The sequence below is a fragment of the Gastrolobium bilobum genome, unplaced genomic scaffold (assembly GCF_033153095.1).
Source record: "Gastrolobium bilobum isolate Gb01-03AN ecotype WA unplaced genomic scaffold, APGP_CSIRO_Gbil_v1 utg4957, whole genome shotgun sequence".
Lineage (NCBI taxonomy): Eukaryota > Viridiplantae > Streptophyta > Magnoliopsida > Fabales > Fabaceae > Gastrolobium > Gastrolobium bilobum.
Window position 1 is genome coordinate 1 of NW_026897021.1, and position 1,779 is coordinate 1,779.

The following is a 1,779-nucleotide window of genomic DNA, read 5'->3' on the forward strand; positions in this document are numbered from 1 at the left end:
CCTATCCCAGTTGAAGGTTTCTTCATATTAACAGCCTCCATGGAATTAGGAGTGATCTTGCCACTCCTTATTCCGTTTTCTACCCTTTCTCCTATTATGACAATGTCAGAAAAATTTGATGACACGCTTCCGATCATCCGGTCATAGAACGATGATTGGAGGGTATCGATGAACGTAGCAACCATTTCCTTTTCTGACAATGGGGGGTCAACCTGCGCAGATAGTTCTCTCCATCGTTGAGCATATTCTTTAAAAGACTCAACATCTTTCTTTGTCATATTCTGTAGCTGCAGTCTATCAGGAGCCATATCAATGTTATACTTGTATTGCTTGAGGAAAGCATCAGCCAAATCTTTCCAACAACGTATATGTGCTCGCTCAAGGTGCGTGTACCAATTCGAAGCTGCCCCCGTCAGGCTATCCTGGAAAAAATGGATCAACAAATTCTCATCTTGGGCATATGAGGCCATCTTTCGACAATACATGGTCAGATGACTCTTTGGGCAAGTGGTCCCTTTATACTTGTCAAAATCAGGTACTTTAAATTTTGGGGGAATAACAACATTAGGAACCAGACAAAGTTCAGATGCGTTTCCAAGGCCATAATTACTTCCCCCTTCTATAGCTCTCAACCTTTCTTCCAAAACTTCCAATTTCCCCATAGATTGAAGAATTCCAATTGAAGAGTTATTCAATGTGTCATGAGAAACTCCATGAGAGTTATTTGGTGCCACATATACAGGATTGGAGTGTGGTTGGGATACACTTTGTGAGTTTAAGATAGGTGGAACCATCGGTGCACTACTAATAGGGAAAGGTGTTTCTGTTTGTGGACTTTCAATTGAATTTGGGTGAGGACCTTGCGATTGAGTATGGTTTAGGGTAGGAGTTGATGTGTTACCATCTGGAGGATTAGTGGCTTGTGGTGGTACAAATCCTGGAGGTAGGCCGTATGGAGGGAATGGGGGTACATGGACTTCTTGTGGGTTGGTGATTGGTGGTTGTATGGGAATATTTGGGTATACCGTAAGTGGCATTAGTACTCCTTGAGGGTTGGAACTTTGGAGCTGCATAGGAATTGGGGAAAAGCCAGGTGGGTGGGATGGTGTAGTTACTTGTTCGTCATTTACAACTGAAGGGTTCCCATCTGTGTTCCTCTTTTCCAGTGATTGCAGAATCTCCAACATTTGAGCCATCTGTACTTTCAGCTGGTTCACATCTTCTCTCAGCTCGCCTCGTTCTAGTTCATCCATGATCTTGGCTTGAGCACGAGTCCTATAAGGGTGCCGTGGAAACAGTTTTGCTTTTTGTTGATTTTTCTCTCACTGAGTAAGACAAGATAATGAGTATGCAAATGCTAAAGTAAAATATGCTTGTTGTGGATGCTGAAGACAAAATTTTCAAGATTTAATGCTATGCAAATGGTATTTAGAAAATAAAATGGTTCTTTTGTTGATAAAAATGCATGAATGAACTTCGCCAGGTTGTGAACCCCTGAGGCGAGATTATGACGCCTAGTATTACAACTATAATAATACTTTGGCATGGCGTTTAAAGTTCCGGAGGTGACATGCCTCCTGAGTGCATGACATTAAATGCTCATGGTTATGTTCAGATGTTGCAACATGAAAAGAAAAAAAAATAGTAATAAAGATAGAGAGAGCATACTCCCATTGTCCTACATTAGGAAAGCCTAAGGGTTGGGCATATGCTTTTCTAATTCGTGAAAGCTCTCAATGGGTGGCTCTACGATTCTATATTGGTCTCTAGAGTTCAGAT

General features: G+C 41.5%; 1 protein-coding gene across 1 annotated transcript; it reads right to left on the minus strand.

Annotated features, from left to right (window-relative positions):
• Positions 1-32: 32 nt before the first annotated feature.
• On the minus strand, positions 33-1,253 carry LOC133303490 (uncharacterized; the record flags this gene model as incomplete). Its single annotated transcript, XM_061503407.1, has 1 exon — positions 33-1,253. A coding segment is annotated over exon 1 (1,221 nt), but the record flags the coding sequence as incomplete, so codon positions are not given.
• Positions 1,254-1,779: the final 526 nt, after the last annotated feature.